We start from the raw sequence: 25,002 nt of genomic DNA, 5'->3' as shown, positions 1-25,002 counted from the left end.
GTCCTTGGAAGGAAACGGAAATTTCTTTGGTGATGGAAAAAATAATAAAGCCCCGACACTAGTGTCACACAACAATCATGAGATTCAAAAAGAAGCTGAATCAGAAGCTCGTGATTTGGGTGAGAATCCTCGTAATTTGGGTGAGAAATTAGGAGTTGTTAAAGGGAAAGATGTGGTTACGGAATCATTGGCTCCTCACGTGCCTGATGGGCATGTTAATGAGGCATGCATGGATGATGGAGAAGGCTGGCAACAAGTGCTACGTAAGGAAAAATTCCCAATGGGCCAGTTATCAGGTTTGAAGAACCAAGATGAAAAACAGCACAAGTTTAGTTCGAGAAGGGTTCCAAGACCCAATTTGCATGGTGACGGAGGAAAATCAATTGGCATTAGGATGGGGAAGCGAGAAAAACATGAAATTGCGCCATCTCCATCGCGTAGAACTCCTGCACGTCGTGGAATTTCTTTACGGAAGCGTCCTTGGCCTTCCTCCTTGCAGAACTCACCAATTGATAAAAATGGTGGCACAACGGAGGAAACCTTAGTAGATGGAAGCATGGCAGGTGCAGTGTCGGGGGTCCGAAGGTGGCAATTATTGAGGATCAGAGTGTGCCAATACCGCAGGACAAACCACCTATTGAGGTTGGTGATTCTGTTTAGAGTTTATGTTCTTATTTATTCTCTCCTTATTATTTATGGATAGTTTAAATATAATTGTTTGGAATATTAGGGGTGCTTCTAATAAGTTAGCCCGGGTGCATTGTAAGGAACTTGTTAAGAAATTTAGACATATTTTCTTTATTGTGGTTGAAATTCACTTCCCTTTTTAGCATTTAAAATTATTTTGGAAAAGATTGGGGTATCACTCTGTTGATATAGTAGAAGCGGAGGGACATAAGGGAGGTATTTGGTTTCTATCCTCTATGAAGGATGTTTGTTGTAAGTTCATTGATGCTTTTGATCAAGGTGTTACTGTGGAGGTTCACTTTGATAATTTAATTTAGAGGTGTAGTAATATTTATGGCAGTCCTCAATTTAATAAAAGGGTTCTCCTTTAAAATTATCTTGTTGCACAATTCATGATTTTTCAAACAAAGGGAACCTAATTCTGTGATTTGCAAACAATTTATCCACTCTAATCTTCCCCGACAACTTTAATTCAGTTAATGACTTTGCTTTCACTACATCTGATGGCAAGCAGTAATAATTATCAACCGTGTCAGAGTAAAACTTAAATCCAAAGCAATGGTCAACAACTTTAAGTTCAAGCTTTAGCACTTGAATACTACTACTTTCACCTACTATCTTCATCCACCGGTCGACGCGATGTGGCATGAACTGAGGATGGAAGAACATCATACTAAGGCTGAATTCTTTGATGGCGAAGCCGTGGTGGTGGAACCTAACAAGTGTTCTGTCCACAGAGTTGAGGAAGTTGTTGACTTTCCTTCTGTGATCTTGTATCTTCAGGGGATCATTTGTATCCTCAAAGCGCAAGAACACGCCTTGGTCAAAGCCGTGGAAGACCAAGATGGGGAATGAGGACCATGTTTCATGCCAAGCCTTGGACAAAACACTGGTCCTTGCAGCATCTTTGTAAGGCAATCTTGAAAGAATGTCATGGAGGATTATCTTTGGCAGATCAGAAATTTTGTCCATCTCCTTAATAAAATCTCTGAGCTCCCCTAACAGAAACAATTACTAAGGATTACGTAATGTTCTTCAATTACATTCAAAGTCATTGATATATTGAAATGAAAAGTCGTAGTGGGATGCAAGTATATGAAAAAGTTGTTTGAGTGTAAAATGCAAACCAGTGTGGCAGTGTGTATGTGTTGAGACTGAGATCGTTGATGTGCATTGAGATTTTGGTAAAGTGTGAAAAACCTATCTCATCTTCATCTGCTATGAATTATTGAATATATTTTTCAAGCAACTATCTTTCTTTCTTCCCTGCCAGTGCCTTGTCATGTCAAATATGAGTCATCAAATATTTCAGGTTAAGGTTTAATCAACTTTCTCCCATTTGAAAGTTGTGTAGCATGTAAAACAGTAAAAGGAGATAGTGGAATTAATCAACTTAAAATAGTATTTTTATATTTAACAATAAAATTTATTATTTTTTATTAATATTTGACTAATTCTAAATTCTAAATCTTAAATCCTAAATACTAAATACTAATAGTACTAAAATCCATGCATTCTCCAAATTAGAACAGCGAGTAATCTTTAAAACTTTAAGTTGCACACTGGAAAGATGCATATCTCTAGATAGAACGTAATTTCGTTAATTCCAGTTTCTCAAAAGAAACCACATGCTTGTGAGAATCAAATTGAAAGCCTAGATATTTTACATTTGAACACGTACATGTGTCCCTATTAGCGGTCCTATTGTTAAGAGTAGGAAGTAGGAACATACAGAAAGTGTTCAAGGCTTGGGGCATGACGAACATCAACCTCTAAATTGAAAACTCTTGATCTTCTTATACATTTCAACCCACCATAACAATTATCCAATCATAGGGCAGCTAGAAATGAGGTGTTCCAATACCTATGCTTCTTCCATATAAACTCTCTTCAAGCAGGAAAACATAATTAGTGGATGAGTAGTTATGAATAATGATTTGGATTCAATCATTCAAGAATGCTAATAAGGGGGAAAGCAATACAATTCACCAATAGCAGGGTTTGCTCTATTGAATTCAAATTCCAAGTATAGCTCCTCATCAAGGCCAGTCTATCCAATGATCAATGAGAGGAGACAAAATAAGTTCAAAAGTAGGACAAAGAGTTTTATGGATAAGCCTTGGTTGTAGAAACTTTTCATTGTGGAAGTTGTTTCGTTTTGTTATGATATCTACCATTTTCTGGAGGTCTCTTCTTTTTTCCCTCAGCTTCAAAGAATACTAACATGGGAAAGGTAGAACATGTTTTCTTCCAAGTCTTGGACAAAATATTGAAAGAATTTCATGAAGGATGTGCTCTGCCAGATTCGATATCATGTCCATAGCGCGTGTTTGTCATTATATATATACAACAATGCAAATACTGAAAAATGGTAAATGAGTAGAGTAATTCACCAATGAGAAGACATATAATCTAATTTAAAACTTTAAGGCATCAACTTAGTAAGTCTCTCGTCTTATTAATTTAATATAGTAATTAAATTAACATATACTAAAAAAATATCCGCAAAATAAGAGACTGTTACAGTGTAAGTTTTGCAACAAGAAATTCTCCAATAGCCAAGCTTTAGGAGGGCATCAGAATGCACACAAAGCTTTAGGAACTACTCATCACCATCTGAGTCTAATATGCAAAATTATTATGCTAATTTTTCTGCTTAGTCATAGTAGTAGAACACTAGGGATACAACAACCACAAGCAATGATACATATAGGTCTTCGATTGATTGCAGTTGGACCTGGGTATCTTCATAATGTATTGTTGGGAAACCAAATCATGAATCCTCAATGCAGCATGCATTAGTTGATGCTGGGGCTGGCGTTGATGCTGCCGCCGGACAGAGAAGAAGTACTGCCGCCAAAAGAGTTGAGTTTAGGTTAAAATAAAAATCCAAGCCAAGCAAATAAATAACCACCGGGTAATTTTGTAGCTTTTAATTATATCATCACATTTAAGTTTAAGTTACATTTCTTGCTTTAACAGGTTGATTTGACTATGCATGTCGTAATTTTCTAATGTATGGTTGATATAAATAGATGAAGATATTATTAGAGTTTATTAACATATACTAGGATTATTATAGTTTCTATTGACAAGTATTTGAGTTAATTAATATATTTGTTTACTTATTTATTATATTAATTGTAAGGATTGGTGGTTAGGTGCAGTAAAACTCTTACTTTTAGTTTATTAAAATTAATTTTCAAATATAATTTTTTTAAAATTAAAGCATATGATAAATTAAAATAAGGCATGATTTGATAAAGGATTTTGACTTTTGAGAAGATATTTGTACTTGTAAATACATCATTTTTATACTTAATAAATTAAAAACGATTGTGTATATATGTTTGTAGTTTTAAAAAATTAAAAGTTTTTAAAAGCACGTAAGAATTTTTTTTTTAAATTAATTTATACTTATTCAAAATATTAAAAAGTCTAAAATATATAATAAATATTCTTCAGAATCAAAATTTTCTCTCATTTTATAATTATTATGGTCATTATATTTTAAAAATTATTTACTAAGTATACCTATTGTTTATTTGTGTGCTTATTAAAAAGCTATTTTTAAGATCAGTTTATTAGTAAGCGTTTTTTTTAAATATAAATACCTAGTTTTATATTTAGTAAATGAAAAAAAATACAAAAATACTATTTATACCCTAAAATCAGCCACTAAAATTAGTCACTATATATTTATATACAAATACATGTATTGTTTAACTAATTTTCAATGTATTTTGTATTTTAATATGTATTTTATACTAATAACTAATTTTAGTATATATATAGCATAATTAAAATATATATATTTATACTTACAATTTAAAAATTAAGAATACTTTTGAAAAATATTATAGTTGTGCTTGTCCTTACAGGTTTTGTATTTATTTTTAAAAAGTACTGATTGTTCACCTTTTCTAAAAAGTACTTCTTTTAAAAAAAATCTAAAAAAAAAAAAGCACATAATAGTATAATACCACTTTACCTTGGAGATTTTTATATTCAAGGCAGGTTGTTCCATTGAATTCAATAGAAGGGAGGGGAAATCCTTTTCTGATTGTCTAATTCTATATACATTAAATGGTATAAAATTTTTCTTTGTTATCCATAATTTTATTTAATTGTTATACATCAACTTTTGAGTTTTGAACCTACAGTGAGAAAAAATTAATTTATGTTATATAATTATGAACAATTATAACTATAAAATATGTAAATTAATTCTATATTTTATCAAGTAAATTCAGATTAGAATTTATTCACTTCAAATTATTATCTACATAGATATTAGAAATTAGAAATCAGTCATTAATTAGTTAACAAATAAGAATATTTATTTGTTATTTACAAAAAATAGTTTGAATGTACTGCTGTAAAAAGTATTTGATTATTCTGTAACAAGATATTTGATTATGTTAATATAAAATCTTTTATAAGTTTAATTATTTTGATGAAAAATTTTTGACAAGCAAGCTTGATTATTCTGATATAAAATGTTAAAATTGTGTGAAATAACTTATTTTTTATGCTAAATATTAAAGCAGAACATATCAATTACTTTCAACCGGTTCATCCACAGTTTAACACAAAGAAGGCAAGAAAACAAAAAGTACATAACAAATTGCAGTTGTAATTTTATATTTTAAGTTGTCTTACTGTAATGAGTCCCACTCTAACTCAAAGTTAAGCTGCAGATTCGGGGAAAAAAAATTTATTGGCAATGAATCCAAGAGTTCTTCACAATCACTGAGGTTCTCATATTTTTTAGGAGAGCTTCTGACTTTGACCTCTTTCAAATCATGCCACCAACATTTCATTTGACTTGAACTGCAGCATCTCTCTTCCTCGTTGTTGCACCTTAGCTTCTCCAATAGTAGCTGTTATTGATTTGGCCAATTGACAACTAGAATTAGAGAGGTGAAGGGAGTGGGAGGGTACATGTTTTTTAAGCGTAAAACTAGTTTTTAAAATTTAAAAATAAGATTTTTTTTAAAAGTTGGCTACTTTACTGCATATAGAATTGGTTGATAAACTTTTTCATTATTTTAATATGTATTGATATATAATAAATTAACACAATAACACTCAGAAAATAGAGTTATCAAACATTTTCAAACTACCGAAACTGAAAGATTAGAACTAACAACTAAAATCACAAAAAAATCCTTTAGATTTAAAAAATTGGCAAATAAATTTGATGCTAATCTTACATAGTATCATGTCAGTCTTTTATATGGAACAAAAACAAAACTATTTAACAATATATCAATTTTGTCAACTTAGTAAATCTTTAGAAGGCTACTTTAACCTTTTTATTATCTTTCAAATGATTTTTGTTTTTTCACGAATCAAACCACTGAAAAAATTGATCATGCATTGGACAATCAAATCAGGAGTTAAGGGGCAATGAATCAATGACAAACCTTAAGGAATATTCTGCTGCATAATTTCAGGTTCAAAGAAATAATAGCAGGACGGAAGCTCCAAAACAAATCATTGATAAGAAGCACACACAACTCTTCAGTTTCTTCATCTACCGATAACCTCAATTGTTTGATCCTTGGCAAAGGGACTTCAACATTTTGTAGTACATCTTCATGGAACACAATCTGCTCATCCAAAATACAATTCCAACACAAATGGCATCAAAGTTCTCCATGTAAAGTTTTATTTTATCAACTAAAACATAATTTGGTAATGTACACTTACAGATGAACCTTTCATGATTCCAAGATACAAGGATACCATAACATTTCTTGGTGCTATGTTTTGGAGAAATGCCCTAAGCCTTTTCAAATCCATACGAAATTCTATTGGGAAGACAACATCAAAATCCACCTGATTTGAACAATTCACAAAAGATATAGCTGCTGGCATGTGGCTGAATTGTCCAGAATATCTACATGACTCTAAATTCGGCGCATCGATCTTAGCTTCCTTCAACTCTACACAAGCCTCAAAGGACAAAACCCTGAGCCGAGAACTGGAGATCATTAGGCTCTCAGATGTAACACAGCCACTTAATTCCAACCTCTCAAGGAAAGGAAACTTGTCAAAAAGTTCAAGCAACCATTGGTTAGAGATAAAAACAGAACTCACAGCCCCTAAAAGAAACACCTTCAAATTTCTGCACTTGTCTATACTGATATCACAAGGGAACTCTAATTGGTCATTACCAAGATGAAGACACTCTAGACTCGGCACATTAACATGAATTTCACGAAATCCAGATAACTTAGCAGACTTTAGCTTAGGCAAATCATGTACTTTTACATTTTCCAATCCAACACAGTGCTCCAATATTAAGTGCTCAATCATAGGACAACCAGAAATGAGATCTTCAAGCGCTTGTTCATGTCCCAAATAAACTTTAAATAAGGACAATATCCGCAACATAGGGAACCTAATTCTGTGATTTACAATCAATTTGTCTGCTCTAATCCTCCCTAACAACACTAATTCAGTTAATGACTTGGCTTTCAGTACATCTGGTGGCAAGTAGTAATAATTATCAACCGCGTGTGAGTCAAACTTACATCCAAAGAAACAGCCAGCAAGTTCAAGTTCAAGCTTTAGCACCTGAATACTGCTACTTTCACCTACTATCTTCATCCACCGGTCGACGAGATGTGGCATGAACCGAGGATGAAAGAACATCATACTCAGGTTAAATTCTTTGATGGCAAAGCCGTGGTGGTGGAACCTAACAAGTGTCCTATCCACAGACTTGAGGAAGCTGTTCGCTTTCCTCCTGTTTTCTTGTATCTTCAGGGGATCTTTTCTATCCTTGTGCAGGCGCACGCATCGAGAGCCGTCGAAGACCAAGATGGGGAATGAGGACCATGTTTCATGCCAAGCCTTGGACAAAACACTGGTCCTTGCAGCATCTTCGTAAGGCAATCTTGAAAGAATGTCATGCAGGATTATCTTTGGCAGATCTGAAATTTTGTCCATTTCCTTAATAAAATCTCTGAGCTCCCCTAACAGAAACAATTACTAAGGATTAAATAATGTTCTTCAATTACATTCAATAATTCTTTGCTAATAACTTTCATCATAATAGAAGAGAAAGGTCATTGATATTTTGAAATGAAAAGTTGTAGTGGGATGCAAGTGTATGAAAAAGCTGTTTGAGTATAAATTGCATACCAGTGTGTTGAAGAATTGCTGAGACTGAGATCGTTGATGTGCATTGAGATTTTGGTAAAATGTGAAAAACCTATCTCATCAAGATCTTCATCTGCTATGAATTATTGAATTTATTTTTCAAGCAACTATCTTTCTTTCTTCCCTGCCTGTGCCTTGTCATGTCAAATAAGAGTCATCAAATATTTCAGGTTAAGGTTTAAAGAACTTTTTCCCGTTTGAAAGTTGTGTAGCATGTAAAACAGTAAAAAGGAAGGAGTGGGAGGGGATAGTGGAATTTAGGGGTACACATGACCTGGCCGGTCCGAAGATCCGGCTGGATTTGAATAGTTTGGGATTAATTTAGTGTGGTATTACAGGGTTTAGGATCGGGTAAGAATTATAAAAATAGATTCGATGGTTATTAAAGGTAGCGTTTGTTTTGAGGTATTGAGACAGAGACTGAGAGACTGAAATTTAGTATCGTGTTTGTTAGTTCAGAGACTGGTACTAAAATTTCTGTTTCTAAAATTTCAGTATTTCAGTTCCTCCAAAAAGTAAGGACACATGGGACTGAAATTTTTAGAGATAGAGACTAAAACTTTAATAACATTTTATACCCAAAATACTTTCATTTCAATTAATTAATTCTAATTTTACTCTTTGTGCAAATTAAATTAGAATTTCATCCATGTTTCAATTCCTGTCTCCCATTTTGCACCAAATAGAATACTGAGATTTATTTCAATCCCTATCTCTTAGTCTCTGTCTCTCAGTCTCAGTCTTTCCGTCTCTGTCTCTCCACCAAACGCTAGAGTTGGGTCCAGATTAAGGCGAACCCAGTTTCACCCACTCCATGTGCACTTTAGAGGGTCTAAAAAGGTATATATATTTTGAATTAATTCTAATATTATGTTATATTAATTATAAGTTTATTGTTTTATTTTTAATTACATTTGTTGAATTAGGAAATAGATAAAAAAAACATGAAATTAGAATTTATGAACAAATTTAAGTTCAAGTATGGTTATCAACTTCTCTGCAACAAGTATTTTTTTTTCTTTATAAATAAGTACATCATAATTTTTTGACATAATATTTATCAAGACTCAGACTTCACCCAATAAAGACCTGGTTTTAGTGTTGCCCGAAAGTAGAATAATTTTATCGGGTTTAGGATTTGGTAAGGATCTCAAAAATAGATTCAATCATTATTTAGGGTCGAGTCTGGATCAATATGAACCCAGATTCACCCAACTCATATGCATCCTAATGGAATTAATCAAAACTTAAAATAGTCTTTTTATATTTAACAATAAAAAATAAACTAAATTATGTTACCAATAAAATTTATTATTTTTTTATTAATATTTGACTAATTCTAAATTCTAAATCTTAAATCCTAAATACTAATAGTACAAAAATAAAATATTAGTTTTGTTAATAAAAGATTACTCCCTAATATTTCTCTAAAAGCTAATTATAAAATAGAATATTACTTTTGGATTGTCAACCACAACATTAAATTCGAAATAAGTAAGATTAATAAGAAAGTTTAGGGCATCAATTTTATTAAAATTTGGCCAGCATTTAGAGCTTGTTTAAGTGAGTTTCTAAGAAAATATCTTTTTTGAGTTATCTTTTTTTAAAAGATCTTATGGAAAAGTAAAAATAATTCTATGTTTAGGTATCTCATGCAAAAAGATATTTTTATCTATCAATTATGTTTGTGTATAACGATATAAAAGTACTTTTTTATTTATTTATTAGATGAAAAACATCTTTTTTTTTAGAGAAAAAGATCTTTTAAAAAAGATGTAAATTACAACTTCTCAAAAAAATCTTTTTTTTATTTTTCTAGTGCTTTTACTTTTACTACTAGAAATTTGTCAATCACGCTAAAAAATAAAAAAATATATTTTTTCATTGAAAAAATATCTTTTTTTATCAAAATAATGGTGCCCAAACAAGCACTAACCAGCAGAAGAAAAGTGAATAATTCCATACTATTGAATAAAATCTCACACCATTAAAAACACCAATAATAACTAATTGATGGCTACAAATCACAAAACTTGCTGTGACGAATCTGGCTGACGATAATGTAATACTATTCTGTTCCTTGATTTGTGACTACTTACTTAAAATTATTTTTAAATTTAGTTTTAACTATAAAAATCTAAAATTACATTCAACTAATAACCTAAAATAAACATCTCCAATAAAATCTTTAAAAAAAATTATAGAGTACCTTAATGCATCTAAATTTGTTTTTAATATCTCTTTTTTCTTTTAAAGTATCTTTTGACAAATTAATTTGAAATAACACTTTAAAAAATATTAATTATGTTCCTTATATATATCTAATTAAATGGTATGTTATAATATAATTAATTTTTAAAATCATGATGCTATAGATGAAAAAAAGAGAGTAATATATAAAATAAATTTTATGAGATAAATTATAATATTAAATAAATAATTAAAATAAATAAAATAAAAATTATTAATTAATTAAAATTTATAAACGAATTTAATAATTTTAATAACTTATATACCAATAAAACATATTAAATTTTTGATAAGTCACCAAAAAAATATTAAATTTCTAATAGTAAGTCATAAGAAAAAACTCAATAATAATCATAATTGTCATTTTATTGAAAATATATTTTAGAAGATATAATTAATGTGTTTGTACTTTGTAGTTTTATAAAAAAAATATATTAATTTCTTAACGATCTTATCAATGTACATTAAAAACTGTTAAGGAAATATTTTCTCAAATATTGCATTAACGTTTATTATAGTATTAATAATATAAAGAAATTTCAAAATTCCAAACTATAGAGGAGTATGGAATCGGGTCCCTTGAAACATGGTGCCATCATCAGATAATACTAGTAGCCACCATCTCAGTCTATGCAAAATTATTATGCTAATTTTTCTGCTTTTAGTCATAGTAGTAGAACATTAGGAATGCAACAACAACAAGCAATGATTCATAATAGGTGTTCGATTGCAGTTGGACCTAGGTATCTTCATAATGTATTGTTGGGAAACCAAATCATGAATCCTTAATGCAGCATGAATTAGTTGACGCAGGGACCCGCGTTGATGCCGCCGCTGGACAGAGAAGTACTGCCGCCAAAAGAGTTGAGTTTAGGTGAAAATATAAATCCAAGCCAAGCAAATAAATAACTACCAGGTAATGTTGTAGCATTGCATGAGTTACAATTATATAGCTTATAGTTCTATCATCACGTTTAAGTTTAAAGTATACGTTTCTAGCTTTAACAGGTCTAGGGAATAACAAACCTCAAGGAGAGATCGAATTGACTATCCATGTGGTAATTTTCTAATGTATGGTTGATATAAATAGATGAAAATATTATTAGATTTTATTAATATATATACTAGGATTATTATAGTTTTTTACTTTCTGTTGAAAAGTATTTGAGTTAATTAATATATTTATTTACTTGTTTATTATATTAATTGTAAGAATTGGTGGTTAGGTGCAGTAAAACTCTTACTTTTAGTTTATTAAAATTAATTTTTAAATATAATTTTTTAAAAATTATAACATATGGTAAATTAAAATAAGGCATGATTTGATAAAAAATTTTTAGAAGATATTTGTACTTGTAAATATATACATCATTTTTATACATGATAAATTAAAAACGATTGTGTATATGTGTTTGTAGTTTTAAAAGGTTAAAAGTTTTTAAAAGCACCTAAGAATATTTTGTGAAAAAAAATATGAGGTAACTACCAAATCGGTACCCGAAAGATTCTGGCGCTGACAAAATGGTACCTGACTTTTGTTATTGACAAAATAGTCCCTAAAAGATTTTAAAATTTGACAAGCGTGTCCCCGAGCTCGCCGGAACAAATTTCCGGCAAGCACAATGCTGACATGGCCACCGTATTTTGGTGACCTGGCAAGCCACCTCCCAAACCCTAATTCCTCCTTCCCCAACGCAGACTCCCTTTCCTCTTCCTCCCCATCGCAGCCCACCCCCTACCCAACGCAACCCCCTCCCCCTCCCTCCCATCGCAACCCCCTTTTCTCTTCCTCCCCATCGCAACCCTCTTCCTTCTCCCTCCCTCTCATATCATCTCATCTCATCTCATTTCTGCAATGAAGAAGAACAAAAATCTGATACCTCAAAATCACATCCCTTTACAGCATTCACAAACCAAAACGAGAATTTGAGAAGAAGAAGAAGAAAAAGAAGAAGAAGGAATAATGGATCTAGCACTAGAGGAGCTGCAAGACGTTCTACCTCATAACCCTAACCCTAATTTTTTCTCTCTGATTCGCAATCCTCGCACACTCACTCTTCACACACCCATTTCTCACTCAGTTTCAGAACCCTTATCAGGACTCTTTCCAGGCTAACCATGAATGGACTCTTCTCCTCACAATCCAGTTCTGCTACCTTCTCTTCCTCTTCGCCTTCTCTCTCCTCTCCATCACCGCTGTCGTCTTCACCGTCGCTTCCCTCTACACCAACAAAGATGTCTCCTTTTTCTCCACCGTCTTCGCAATCTCCAAAGTCTTCAAGCGTTTTATTCATCACTTACCTCTGGGTCACGCTTTTGATGTTCATCTATAATTTTGTCTTCGTAATTTCCTTGGTTTTGCTTATTATAGCAATTGATATCCTTCTCTTCCTCTGCTGTTTTTTGCGGTTATTGTGAATGTGTTGGTCATTGTGAATCTGGATGTATGATCAAAAGAAAAGAAATTTGGGGGGTTTGTAACTGAATTTTTTTTCTTCTTTTTCTATATGTGTCTTTATATGATTTGCGATGAGAGGAAGAGGGAAGGGGGCTGCGATGGAGAGGAAAAGGAAAGGGAGAGTGTGCGTTAGGGGGCTGTGATGGGGAGGAAGAGAAAAGGGGGTTGCGATGGGAGGGAGGGGGAGGGGGTTGCGTTGGGTAGGGGATGGGCTGCAATGGGGAGGAAGAGGAAAGGGAAAAGGGAAGGGAGAGTGTGCGTTAGGGGGCTGCGATGGGGAGGAAGAGAAAAGGGGGTTGCGATGGGAGGGAGGGGGAGGGGTTGCGTTGGGTAGGGGGTGGGCTGCGATGGGGAGGAAGAGGAAAGGGAGTCTGCGTTGGGGAAGGAGGAATTAGGGTTTGGGAGGTGGCTTGCCAGGTCACCAAAATACGGTGGCCATGTCAGCATTGTGCTTGCCGGAAATTTGTTCCGGCGAGCTCGGAGACACGCTTGTCAAATTTTAAAATTTTTTAGGGACTATTTTGTCAATAACAAAAGTCAGGTACCATTTTGTCAGCGCCAGAATTTTCCGAGTACCGATTTGGTAGTTACCTCTCTAAAATATATAATAAATATTCAAATGTAAAGTTCCATTCAGAATCAAATTGTCTCTTATTTTATGATTATTATGGTCATTATATTTTAAAAATTATTTTATTAAGTATAACTAATTAACTATTGTTATTTGTGCTTATTAAAAAAACTATTTTTAAGATCAGTTTATTAGTAAGCATTTTTTTTAATATGAATACCTTCTTTTATATTTAGTAAATGAAAAAAAAATACAAAAATATTATTTATACACAAAAATTAGTCACTAAAATTAGTCACTATGTATTTATATATAAATATATGTATTGTTTAACTAATTTTCAATATGTGTTTTGTATTTCAATATATATTTTATACTAATAGCTAATTTAGTGTACATATAGCATAATTAAAAAATATATATTTATACTTACAAAATTTAAAAGTTAAGAATACTTTTAAAAAATATTATACTTGTGTTTGTCCTTATAAGTTTTGTATTTATTTTTTAAACAGTACTGATTGTTCACCTTTTCTAAAACGTAGCTCTTTTAAAAAAAAAATCCAAAAAAAATAGCACATAATACCACTTTACCTTGGAGATCTTTATATTCAAGGCAGGTTGTTCCATTGAATTCAATAGAAGGGAGGGGAAATCCCTTTTCTGATTGTCTAATTTTATATACATTAAATGGTATAAAATTTTTCTTTGTTATCCATAATTTTATTTAATTGTTATACATCAACTTTTGAACCTACAGTGAGAAAAAATTAATCTATGTTATATAACTATGAACAATTATAACTATAAAATATGTAAATTAATTCTATATTTTATCATAGTAAATCCAGATTAGAATTTATTCACTTCAAATTATTATCTATAGAGTGTGTTACTTTCCTTATGAAATAAATTAAAAATAAAAATATTCTACATATATTAAAAATAACCATCATATATATATATATATATATTCAATTAAATAATTAACTACCAAAATAATCAAATGTCATAAACTCATAACAGAGTAAGCAAATATGCAATAAATAAATAATAAAATTTGTTTATAGTTGTTTCATAAAAAAAATTGAGTTGTTAAATATATATTTCTATATCTAATAGTTAATTAGTGACTAATTTTTTATATATACGTAAAATGATTGTTAAAAAATACTACATAGACATTAGAAATCAGAAATCAGTTATTAATTAGTTAACAAATAAAAGTATTTACTTGTTATTTACAAAAAATAGTTTGGATGTATTGCTGTAAAAAGTATTTGATCATTCTGTAACAAGATATTTGATTATTTTAAAATAAAATCTTTTATAAGTTTAATTATTTTGATGAAAAATCTTTGACAAGCAAGCTTGATTATTCGGATATAAAATGTTAAAATTGTGTGAAATAACTTATTTTTTATGCTGAATGTTAAAGCAGAACATATCAATTACTTTCAACTGATTCATCCAAAGTTTAACATAAAGTAAGCAAGAAAACAAAAACGACATAACAAATTGCAGTTATAATTTTATATTTTAAGTTGTCTTACTGTAATGAGTCCCACTCTAATTCAAAGTTAAGATGCAGATTCGGGGAAGACAAATTTATTGGCAATGAATCCAAGAGTTCTTCACAATCACTGAGGTTCTCATATTTCTTAGGAGAGCTGCTGACTTTGACATCTTTCAAATCATGCCACCAACATTTCATTTGACTTGAACTGCAGCATCTCTCTTCCTTGTTGTTGCACCTTAACTTCTCCAATAGTAGCTGTTGTTGATTTGGCCAATTGATAATTAGAATTAGAGGTGAAGGGGATGGGAGAGGACGTTTTTTTAAGCGTAAAACTAGTTTTTAATATTTAAAAATCAGAATTTTTAAAAAAGTTGGCTACTTTACTGCATATAGAATTGATTCATAAACTTTTTCATTTTTTTAATATGTATTGATATATAATATATTAACACAATAGCACTTAGAAAATAGAGTTATCAAACATTTTCAAACTATCGAAATTGAAAGATTCAGAACTAACAACTTAAATCACAAAAAAAATCCTTTAGATTTAAAAAATTGGCAAATATAATTGATGATAATCTTACATAATATCATGTCAGTCTTTTATATGTAACAAAAACGAAACTATTTAACAATTTATCAATTTTGTCAACATAGTAAATCTTTAGAAGGCTACTTTAACCTTTTTATTATCTTTCACATGATTTTTGTTTTTTCACGAATCAAACCACTGAAAAAATTGATCATGCATTGGACAATCAAATCAGGAGTTAAGGGGTAATGAATCAATGACAAACCTTAAGGAATATTCTGCTGCAGACTTTCAGGTTCAAAGAAATAATAGCAGGACGGAAGCTCCAAAACAAATCATTGATAAGAAGCACACACAACTCTTCAGTTTCTTCAGTTACCGATAACCTCAATTGTTTGATCCTTGGCAAAGGGACTTCAACATTTTGTAGTACATCTTCATTGAACAAAATCTGCTCATCAAAAATACAATTCCAACACAAATGACATCAAAAGTTCCCATGTAAAGTTTTATTTTAGCAACTAAAACAGAATTTGGTAATGTACACTTACAGATGAACCTTTCATGATTCCAAGATCCAAGGATACCATAACATTTCTTGGTGCTATGTTCTGGAGAAATGCCCTAAGCCTTTTCAAATCCATAATACGAAATTCTATTGTGAAGACAACATCAAAATCCACCTGATTTGAACAGTTCACAAAAGACATAGCTGCTGGCATGTGGCTGGATTGTCCAGAATATCTACATGACTCTAAATTCGGCGCATCGATCCTAGCTTCCTTCAACTCTACACAAGCATCGAATGACAAAACCTTGAGGCGAGAACTGGAGATCATTAGGCTCTCAGATGTAATACAACCACTTAATTCCAACCTCTCAAGGAAAGGAAACTTGTCAAAAAGTTCAAGCAACCATTGGTTAGAGACAAAAACAGAACTCACAGCCCCTAAAAGAAACACCTTCAAATTTCTGCACTTGTCTATACTGATATCACAAGGGAACTCTAATTCGTCATTACCAAGATGAAGATACTCTAGACTCGGCACATCAACATGAATGTCACGAAATCCAGAAAACTTAGCAGACTTTAGCTTAGGCAAATCATGTACTTTTACAATTTCCAATCCAACACAGTGCTCCAATATTAATTCCTCAATCATAGGACAACCAGAAATGAGATCTTCAAGCGCTTGTTCATGTCCCAAATAAACATTAACTAAGGACAATGTCCGCAACATAGGGAACCTAATTCTGTGATTTACAATCAATTTGTCTGCTCTAATCCTCCCTAACAACACTAATTCAGTTAATGACTTGGCTTTCAGTACATCTGGTGGCAAGGAGTAATAATTATCAACCGCGTGTGAGTCAAACTTACATCCAAAGAAACAGCCAGCAAGTTCAAGTTCAAGCTTTAGCACCTGAATACTGCTACTTTCACCTACTATCTTCATCCACCGGTCGACGAGATGTGGCATGAACCGAGGATGGAAGAACATCATATTCAGGTTAAATTCTTTGATGGCAAAGCCGTGGTGGTGGAACCTAACAAGTGTCCTGTCCACAGACTTGAGGAAGCTGTTCGCTTTCCTCCTGTTGTCTTGTATCTTCAGGGGATCTTTTCTATCCTTCCAGTGCAAGTGCACGCATCGAGAGCCGTCGAAGACCAAGATGGGAAATGAGGACCATGTTTCATGCCAAGCCTTGGACAAAACACTGGTCCTTGCAGCATCTTCGTAAGGCAACCTTGAAAGAATGTCATGCAGGATTATCTTTGGCAGATCAGAAATTTTGTCCATTTCCTTAATAAAATCTCTGAGCTCCCCTAACAGAAACAATTACTAAGGATTAAGTAATGTTCTTCAATTACATTCAAAGTCATTGATATATTGAAATGAAAAGCTCTAGTGTATGAAAAAGTTGTTTGAGTGTAAAATGCATACCAGTGTGTTGAAGAATTGCTGAGACTGAAGAGATTTTGGTAAAGTCTGAAAAACCTATCTCATCAAGATCTTCATCTGCTATGAATTATTGAATATATTTTTCAAGCAACTATCTTTCTTTCTTCCCTGCCAGTGCCTTGTCATGTCAAATATGACTCATCAAATATTTCAGGTTAAGGTTTAATCAACTTTCTCCCCTTTGAAAGTTGTGTAGCATGTAAAACAGTAAAAGGAAGGAGTGCGAGGAGATAGTGGAATTTAGGGGTATCTATGACCCGCCCGGTTCGAAGATGCGGCCTGACTCGAATATTTTGGAATTAATTTAGTGTGGTTTTATTGAGTTTAGAATCGGTAAGAATTTTAAAAATAGACTCGATCATTATTTAGAGATAGATTCGAATTAAGGCAAACCCAATTTCACCTACCCCATGTGCACTATAGGGGACTAAAAAAGTATATATATTTTAACTTAATCCTAATATTATGTTATATTAATTATAAACTTATTGTTTTGTTTTTAATCACATTTATTGAATTAGAAAATAGATAAAAAAAGCATGAAATTAGAATTTATGAACAAATTCAAGTTCAAGCATGGTTATCAACTTCTCTACAACAAGTATTTTTTCTTCTTTATAAATGTGTGTATTATAACTTTTTGACATAACATTTATCAAGATTCGGACTTCATCTAGTAGAGATCTGGTTTTAGTGTGGCCCAAGAGTAGTGTGATTTTACTTGATGTATCATTGGATAAAAGTCTCAAAAATATATCCGATCATTATTTAGGGTCGGGTCTGGATCAAAGTGAATCCAGTTTCACTCAACCTATGTACACCCTAATGAAATTAATCAAAATTTAAAATAATATTTTTATATTTAACAATAAAAAATGAACTAAGTTATATTACCAATAAAATGTATTTTTTTTTATTAATATTTGACTAATTTTAAATTCTAAATCTTAAATTCTAAATACTAATAGTAAAAAAAATAAAATATTAATTTATATTAATAAAAGATTACTCCCCTAATATTTCTCTAAAAGCTAATTATAAAATAGGGCATTATTTTTGAATTGCCTGCCACAACATTAAATTCAAAACAAGTAAGATTAATACTAACGAAGGACATATTTGCCAATGTCACGGAAGATTTAGAATCTTGATAAGTAAAAGTAATCAAACTCGGAGCATTAATCCATGCATTCTCCAAATTAGAACACCAAGCAACCTTTAAAGCTTTAAGTTGCACCACCGGAAAGATGCATATCTCTAGATAGAACGCAATTTCGTTAATTTCACTTTCTCAAGGCCATAAAATGTATGGAAAAGTTCAAGAAACCACATGCTTGTGAGAATCAAATTATTTGGATATTGAAAGCCTAGATATTTTACATTTGAACACGTACATGTGTTCCTATTAGCGGTTTTATTGTTAAGAGTAATTCACCAAGTGAAAAAATATAAAATGATAAGACATATAATCTAATTTAACTTGAAGGCATCAACTTAGTAAGTCTCTCGTCTTATTAATTTAATATATAATAGCATGATAACTTAGCTAATTAAATCAAAACCCTACTATAATTGGAAAGTATATATATAATCCAAATTAAAATTAAGGAGAACTACAAAGGCAACAATATCATATACTAGATAAGCACAATTTGTCACTACATAGTTTTGATTTTCAAGAGCTGAAACATTCTCGCCATCATAGTAGTAAAAATTGTCACTACTTGCCACCATCTCAGTCTAACAGCAAAATTATTATGCTAATTTCTCTGCTTTTAGTCATAGTAGTAGAACAGAACATTAGGGATGCAACAACCACAGGCAATGATTCATAATAGGTCTTCCATTGCAGTTGGACCTGGGTATCTTCATAATGCATTGTTGGGAAAGCAAATCAGGAATCCTCAATGCAGCATGCATTAGTTGATGCTGGGACCGGCGTTGATGCCACCGCCGGACAGAGAAGTACTGCCGCCAAAAGAGTTGAGTTTAGGTGAAAATATAAATCCAAGCCAAGCAAATAAATAACCACCAGGCAATGTTGTAGCATTGCATGAATTACAATTATATAGCTTTTAATTCTATCATCACGTTTAAGTATACGTTTCTTGCTTTAACATGTCTTAGGGAATAACAAATCTCAAGGAGAGATCGGATTGACTATCCATGCGATAATTTTCTAATGTATGGTTGATATAAATAGATGAAAATATTATTAGATTTTGTTAACATATATTAGGATTATTATAGTTTCTGTTGACAAGTATTCGAGTTAATTAATATATTTATTTACTTATTTATTATATTAATTGTAAGGATTGGTGGTTAGGTGCAGTAAAACTCTTATTTTTAGTTTATTAAAGTTAATTTTTAAATATAATTTTTTAAAAATTATAATATATGGTAAATTAAAATAAAGCATGATTTGATAAAGATTTTTAAAAAGATATTTGTACTAGTAAATACATCATTTTTTTACATGATAAATTAAAAACGATTGTGTATATGTGTTTGTAGTTTTAAAACGTTAAAAGTTTTAAACAAATAATTGACAAGTTAAGTACGCGCAAGCATTTATGGAGCTGTGATTAAAACTTAGCAGAGAAAGAGTACGTACTCCGTACTCAAAGAGAATGAGAGAAGGAGAGAGCGAGGCAAGCGGTTGAGGGAGAAACACGGTGAGGAAGATGGCCATGCCATCGGAACAGATAAGGGGGAGAGCGTGAGTGGGTGTGTCTCTGGTGTTAAGGAGGGTTCTTCTCGAGAGGGATTAGAAAAGTCATCCAAGGTCTCTTTTAGAGATAAAGTCATTGGTGCAGAAAAGTCTAGGGCCTTTGCATTAGTAGGGTCTTTATCTAGGGATGGTATCGCGACGGTGACAGGTAAGCAGGGTGATTCTCGCCCACCAAGTGTCAGTTTTACCAATGAGGCAAAGAGCTATCTAGCTGAACCTTATAAGGAAGCCATTGTGATCAAGGTGCTGGATAAGCATTATGGCTACACGGCTCTCATGCATAAGCTTCGGATAGTATGGCGCATCAAAGGAGGATTTGATTTGTTGGATGTGGGGTTTGGGTATTTTTTGGTTAAATTTGATATTGCTGCTGATCGTGAGAAAGTCATTTTTGGTGACCCGTGGTTGATAGACGGTCACTATGTTGCAGTAAAGCCATGGGATGTGGATTTTAGGCCATACGAAAAATTCTTTGGATCAACGCTGGTATGGATTCGAGTCTCGAGACTTCCAATTTGGTGCTACCAGGAACAAGCAATGCTGCGAATTGCTTCTGCAATAGGGGTTCTGGTGAAAGTAGATTTGGCCACTAAGCTTGCAGAAAGAGGAAAATATGCTCGAGCTTGTGTTCAAATTAATCTTGGGTTGCCTGTAATCAAACATATTATAGTGGAGGGTGTGACTCATGAAGTGGAGTACGAGAGTTTACAGTTGATTTGTGCTACTTGTGCAAGGTATGGGCATGATAAATCGTTGTGCATGGAGAAGGAGTCCTTGGAAGGAAACAGAAATTCCTTTGGTGATGGAAAAAATAATGAAGCCCCGACAGTGCCACACAACAATCATGAGCTTCATAAAGAGGCTGAATCAGAAGCTCGTGATTTGGGTGAGAATTCTCGTAATTTGGGTGAGAAATTAGGAGTTGTTAAAGGGAAGGATGTGGTTACAGAATCATTGGCTCCTCACGTGCCTGATGGTCATGTTAATGAGGCATGCATGGATGATGGAGAGGGCTGGCAACAAGTGCTGCGTAAGGAAAAATTCACAATAGGCCAGTCATCAGGTTTGAAGGACCAAGATGGAAAGCAGCACAAATATGGTTCGAGAAGGGTTCCAAGGCCCAATTTGCATGGTGATGGAGGCAAATCAATTGGCATTAGGATGGGGAAGCGAGAAAAACATGAAATTGCGCCATCTCCATCGCGCAGAACTCCTGCACGTCGTGGAATTTCTTTACGGAAGCGTCATCGGCCTTCCTCCCTGCAGAACTCGCCAGTTGATAAAAATGGTGGCACAACAGAGGAAACCTTAGTAGATGGAAGCATGGCAGGTGCAGCGTTAGGGGGTCCGAAGGTGGCAATTATTGAGGATCAGAGTGTGCCAGTACCGCAGGACAAACCACCTATTGAGGTTGGTAATTCTGTTTAGAGTTTATGTTCTTATTTATTCTGTCCCAATTATTTATGGATAGTTTAAATATGATTGTTTGGAATATTAGGGGTGCTTCTAATAAGTTAGCCTGGGTGCATTGTAAGGAACTTGTTAGAAAATTTAGACCTGTTTTCTTTATTGTGGTTGAAACTCACTCCCCTTTTCAGCATTTAAAATTGTTTTGGAAAAGGTTGGGGTATCACTCTGTTGGTATAGTAGAAGCAGGGGGGCATAAGGGAGGTATTTGGTTTCTATCCTCTATGAAGGGTGTTTGTTGTAAGTTCATTGATGCTTTTGATCAGGGTGTTACTGTTGAGGTTCAATTTGATAATTTAATTTGGAGGTGTAGTGGTATTTATGGCAGTCCTCAATTTAATAAAAGGGTTTTCCTTTGGGATTATCTTGTTGCACAATCCATGGTTTTTCAAGGCCCTTGGATTGTTCTTGGTGATTTTAATGAAGTCAAATTTTCTCATGAATCCAAGGGCTGTCAATTTTCTCATCAAAGAGCAGACATGTTTGCTACTTCATTAGGGGATAGTGGTTTGTTTGATCTGAAAACTATTGGGAGGCGGTTTTCTTGGTACAGAAGGGTGAAAAATTATGTTGACGTGGCAAAAAAGTTTGATCGAGTCTGTATAAATAGTAGTTGGTTATCTATCTTTCCAGAGGCTTATGCAGAAGTTTTAAATAGGCTTTAGTCTGATCATTGCCCTATTCTGGTGCGTTGTAAAAGTCGTCCTCAGCCTAAAGGGAATCGACCTTTCCGATTTGTTGATGCTTGGGCTACTCATCCTGGGTATAGGGATATTGTGAATCAGTCATGGTGGTCTGATAATAAAGGGATTCATGGCAAGCTTTCGGAAGTACAGAAGAATTCACTAGAGTTTAACTCGAAGGTATTTGGTAACATTTTTGTTAAGAAATGTGAATTAGAGCAGCAGATTAATTATTTACAAAAGCGTTTGGAAGTGGTGGATAGTATTTATTTGCGTCAGAAAGAACAACAGTTACTTGATGATTATAATAATACTCTAGTACAAGAAGAGCTCCTATGGTTCCAAAAGTCCAGAGAGTAGTGGGTAAGGTTCGGGGATAGGAATACAAGATTCTTTCATATTCAAACTCTTGCGCGAAGGAAGCATAATAAGATTCATGGCCTTTTTCTCAAGGATGGAGTGTGGGAAACTGATCCAGAGGTTCTGAGTCAAGAAGCAGAGTCTTTCTATAAAAGCTTATTCTGTCATTTGGATGATGTTGATTTGGGTTGCCTTGGTGATGTGCCTCTTCCTTCTCTGAATGAGGAAGCTTGCAATAATCTTACGGCACCAGTTACTATGGAGGAAGTCAGAATAGCTGTTTTTCACATGAAATCTTTTAAAGCTCCGGGTCCTGATGGGTTTCAAGCTTTCTTCTTCAAAGAATATTGGGAGATCATTGGTCTTGATGTTTGGAAGATGGTTAAGCAGGCATTCTCTGGTGTTACTCTTGATCCGAGAATGTTGGAGACTTTACTGGTTCTTATTCCAAAGGTTGAATCACCGGTATCTATGAAAGATTTCAAGCCGATTAGTCTCTGCAATGTAGTTTACAAGATCATCACGAAGGTCCTTGTTAATAGGCTTCGTCCTCATCTTGTAGAGATTGTTGGCCCGCTTCAAGGAGGATTTATTCCGGGACGAGGAACTCCTGACAACATCATTATTGCTCAAGAAGTTCTCCACTTTATGAAGAAGACTAAATCAAAGAAAGACACACTGGCCTTTAAGATTAATCTGGAGAAAGCTTATGACAGAGTTGACTGGAGGTTTTTAGCTCATACCCTTAAGAGCTTTGGTTTTCCTATTCCTACGATTAATTTGATTATGAATTGTGTCACTGCTTCTTCCTTATCTATTCTTTGGAATGGGAATCGTCTGAACAGCTTTACTCCTAGTCGAGGTCTTAGACAAGGAGACCCTATGTCACCCTATCTTTTTGTGTTGTGTATGGAGCGATTGGCATGCTTTATTAGTCATCAGGTTGATTTGGGCTTGTGGGAGCCGGTTGCTATTTCTAAAGGGGGACCAAGAATATCCCACTTAATGTTTGCGAATGACTTGCTTCTATTCTGTAAAGCTACAAAGAGACAAGTGCAAAATGTGATGTTGGTTTTAGAGACTTTTTGCAAAGCATCTGGGATGAAGATTAATGTGGAGAAGTCTAAAGCAATTTGCTCCAAGAATGTCTCTGCAACAAGGAAAGAAGTTTTCACTAGGGTATCCTCTATCAGATTTGTCCAGGACTTGGGCAGGTATCTTGGAGTTACCCTTAGCCATTCGAGGGTGACTCGTTCAGCTTTCAATGGTGTCTTGGATAAGATTCGAAGTAGGCTAGCAAGCTGGAAAGAAAATTTACTCAATCAGGATGGTAGACTCTGCTTGGTTAATTCTGTTGCAGCCGCTATTCCCACGTACCAGATGCAGGTCTCTATTTTTCCCAAAGGAATCATTAGTAAATTGGAGTCTATGATGAGGAATTTTCTTTGGAAAGGACAAGTTGATGGAAGAGGATTGAATCTTGTTAGTTGGAAGGTACTGGTCACTCCAAAAAAATATGGAGGTTTGGGATTAGAGATCCTTATTGTGTAAATATTGCTCTTCTTGGGAAGCTAGTTTGGACTTTTTTTCCAGCAGCCAAACAAGCTATGGGTCCAATTGTTGGATGCCAAATACCGATCATCTCTATATGACTGTTTTAGTTATCCTAAGAATAAGGACTCTCCCATTTGGAGGTGTCTTTGCAAGGCTTGGGAAGTGTTGAAGGATGAGTTTGCTTGGTGTATTGGAGATTTGAACCAGAATTTTTGGTTTTCTAGCTGGAGGAGAGAAGGACAGTTATCTAACGAGATGGATTATGTTCACATTTCTGATTCGAATCTCCGGATACAGGATATTTGGTCGGTTGGTAGGTGGCATTTGGATACTCTTTATTCTCCTTTATCTCAAAATCTGAAAGGTAATATTCTCTCTTACAATCCAGATGTGCAAGAAGGTCCGGAAGTGGGTTGGTATTAGTTTGGGTCTGCTGCCAAAGTCTATGACTCACGCAATGGTTACTTGTGATTGTGTAAGAAGCTTTTTGGTTGGGAGGAGCGAGAGAATTGGCTTTGGCTTTGGCGTCAGCTTGTTCCGGAAAAGCACAAGTTTTTGACTTGGTTGTGTCTTAAGGAGACTCTTCCTACTGCAAGTTTTCGCTTTAAAAAAGGGATGTCGTCATCGGATAGGTGCCCAAGATGTCTTTCTTACCAGGAATCAGTTTTACATTGTATTCGGGATTACCCAGAAGCTCAGCTTGTATGGCATATGTTGGATATTTCTTGTCATCCTTTGGATTTGAAGAACCGGATATTGTATCATAGCAAAGAGCATCCGTTCAAGTTCTTTTCAGGAGTTTGGTGGATATGGCGAGTAAGGAATAATGACATCTTTAATCCTCATGAAACTTGGCCTTCGGAAAAAGTGATTTGTCTGGCATTAACTTCAGAAAAGGAGTTTAGAAATATTTTTGAATTACAATGTATGTCCCTTCCCTCTACTCTAAATAGTTTTTGGAATCCCCCATCCATTGGTACTTTCAAGATTAATTATGATGCTAGTTATCTTGGTTCGGGTGATAGTGTTGGTTTTGCTTGAGTTATT

At 33.6% G+C, this 25,002-nt stretch overlaps 3 protein-coding genes across 7 annotated transcripts; all 3 read right to left on the bottom strand.

Moving 5' to 3' along the window:
* Positions 1–1,077: 1,077 nt before the first annotated feature.
* Positions 1,078–1,659, bottom strand: LOC148543619 (F-box/LRR-repeat protein At3g58930-like). The gene has a single exon (XM_088498599.1). It carries the CDS (start codon positions 1,657–1,659, stop codon positions 1,078–1,080), a length of 582 nt encoding a protein of 193 aa, XP_088354725.1.
* Positions 1,660–3,128: 1,469 nt separating this feature from the next.
* Positions 3,129–8,055, bottom strand: LOC107619359 (FBD-associated F-box protein At5g60610). 2 transcript variants are annotated; one of them, XM_016321625.3, is made up of 5 exons: positions 7,843–8,055; positions 6,403–7,673; positions 6,117–6,302; positions 5,350–5,570; positions 3,129–3,537 (listed from the first exon to the last, which is right to left on the bottom strand). In XM_016321625.3, the coding sequence occupies exons 2-5, from the start codon at positions 7,645–7,647 to the stop codon at positions 3,486–3,488; spliced, it is 1,704 nt and encodes a 567-aa protein (XP_016177111.2). In that variant the 5' UTR covers positions 7,648–7,673; positions 7,843–8,055; the 3' UTR covers positions 3,129–3,485. The 2 variants fall into 2 exon arrangements, with proteins under 2 accessions (XP_016177111.2, XP_016177112.2); XM_016321626.3 differs by having other exon boundaries at positions 6,403–7,663; positions 7,843–7,982.
* A 2,638-nt stretch (positions 8,056–10,693) lies between these two features.
* On the bottom strand, positions 10,694–17,376 carry LOC107619586 (F-box/LRR-repeat protein At3g58900). Of its 4 annotated transcripts, none has more exons than XM_016321882.3 (5): positions 17,140–17,376; positions 15,745–17,021; positions 15,459–15,644; positions 14,693–14,913; positions 10,694–10,959 (listed from the first exon to the last, which is right to left on the bottom strand). In XM_016321882.3, the coding sequence occupies exons 2-5, from the start codon at positions 16,993–16,995 to the stop codon at positions 10,911–10,913; spliced, it is 1,707 nt and encodes a 568-aa protein (XP_016177368.1). In that variant the 5' UTR covers positions 16,996–17,021; positions 17,140–17,376; the 3' UTR covers positions 10,694–10,910. The 4 variants fall into 4 exon arrangements, with proteins under 4 accessions (XP_016177368.1, XP_016177369.1, XP_088355723.1 ...); XM_016321883.3 differs by having other exon boundaries at positions 15,745–17,011; positions 17,140–17,337; XM_088499597.1 differs by lacking the exon at positions 10,694–10,959 and having other exon boundaries at positions 14,594–14,913; positions 17,140–17,366.
* Positions 17,377–25,002: the final 7,626 nt, after the last annotated feature.

This window comes from Arachis ipaensis, chromosome B9 (assembly GCF_059453495.1).
Source record: "Arachis ipaensis isolate K30076 ecotype BB chromosome B9, ASM5945349v1, whole genome shotgun sequence".
In the NCBI taxonomy this organism is placed as follows: Eukaryota; Viridiplantae; Streptophyta; class Magnoliopsida; order Fabales; family Fabaceae; genus Arachis; species Arachis ipaensis.
Note: the sequence above shows the minus strand (reverse complement) of the source record. Positions and strands in the feature narration are given on the sequence as shown.